This window comes from Hippocampus comes, unplaced genomic scaffold (assembly GCF_001891065.2).
Source record: "Hippocampus comes isolate QL1 unplaced genomic scaffold, H_comes_QL1_v1.1 scaffold58, whole genome shotgun sequence".
Classification (NCBI taxonomy): Eukaryota; Metazoa; Chordata; class Actinopteri; order Syngnathiformes; family Syngnathidae; genus Hippocampus; species Hippocampus comes.
In genome coordinates, this window is record NW_017805118.1 from 700,964 (window position 1) to 701,721 (window position 758).

General features: G+C 57.8%; 1 protein-coding gene across 7 annotated transcripts in view; it reads left to right on the forward strand.

Moving 5' to 3' along the window:
• Nucleotides 1-758, forward strand: part of LOC109513266 (uncharacterized) — a 23,858-nt gene extending 23,100 nt beyond the window's left edge. The window contains exons 5-6 of one of the 7 annotated variants that reach the window (XM_019865575.1): nucleotides 310-435; nucleotides 544-758. In XM_019865575.1, the coding sequence (XP_019721134.1) occupies nucleotides 310-435; nucleotides 544-660 (243 nt within the window). In that variant the 3' untranslated portion in view covers nucleotides 661-758. Of the gene's footprint in view, nucleotides 1-309 lie in introns of all 7 variants that reach the window. The other 6 variants (XM_019865573.1, XM_019865577.1, XM_019865574.1 and 3 more) reach the window with 6 other exon arrangements.

Consider the following 758-nt stretch of genomic DNA (forward strand, 5'->3'; position numbering starts at 1 on the left):
CACAACATGAGGGCGGCCCGCAGCATGAGCGCCGACTCCCCCAGCCGCAGCATGAGTGCTGACCACCATCCCAGCTACAACATGACCAGCCACAACATGAGTGCCGACCGCAGCATGAGCGCCGACTACCCCAGCCGCAGCATGAGCGCCGACCACAACATGAGTGCTGACCGCAGCATGAGCGCCGACTACCCCAGCCGCAGCATGAGCGCCGACCACAACATGAGTGCTGACCGCAGCATGAGCGCCGACTACCCCAGCCGCAGCATGAGTGCTGACCACCACCCCAGCCACAACATGACCAGCAACATGAGCGCCGACTACCCCAGCCGCAGCATGAGTGCTGACCACCACCCCAGCCACAACATGACCAGCAACATGAGCGCCGACTACCCCAGCCGCAGCATGAGTGCTGACCACCACCCCAGCCACAACATGACTGCTGACCACCCCAACCACAGCATGAGTGCCGACCACAACATGAGTGCCGACCACAGCATGAGTGCCGACTACCCCAGCCACAGCATGAGTGCCGACCACAACATGACCAGCCACAACATGAGCACCGTGAGCCAGCAGCTGAACCACTTGAGTGATAGTCTCAACCTGGGCTACCAGAATGACAGCATGGACGATGACTTTGTGGTAGTTGACATCTGAAGTGTACAGTTGTTTCAATGGCCGCAGCATGATTTGAAAAAGGCATGCAAGTGCCCAAATGTAATGACTATCTGAGAGAATAAAGAATTTAACTTGAC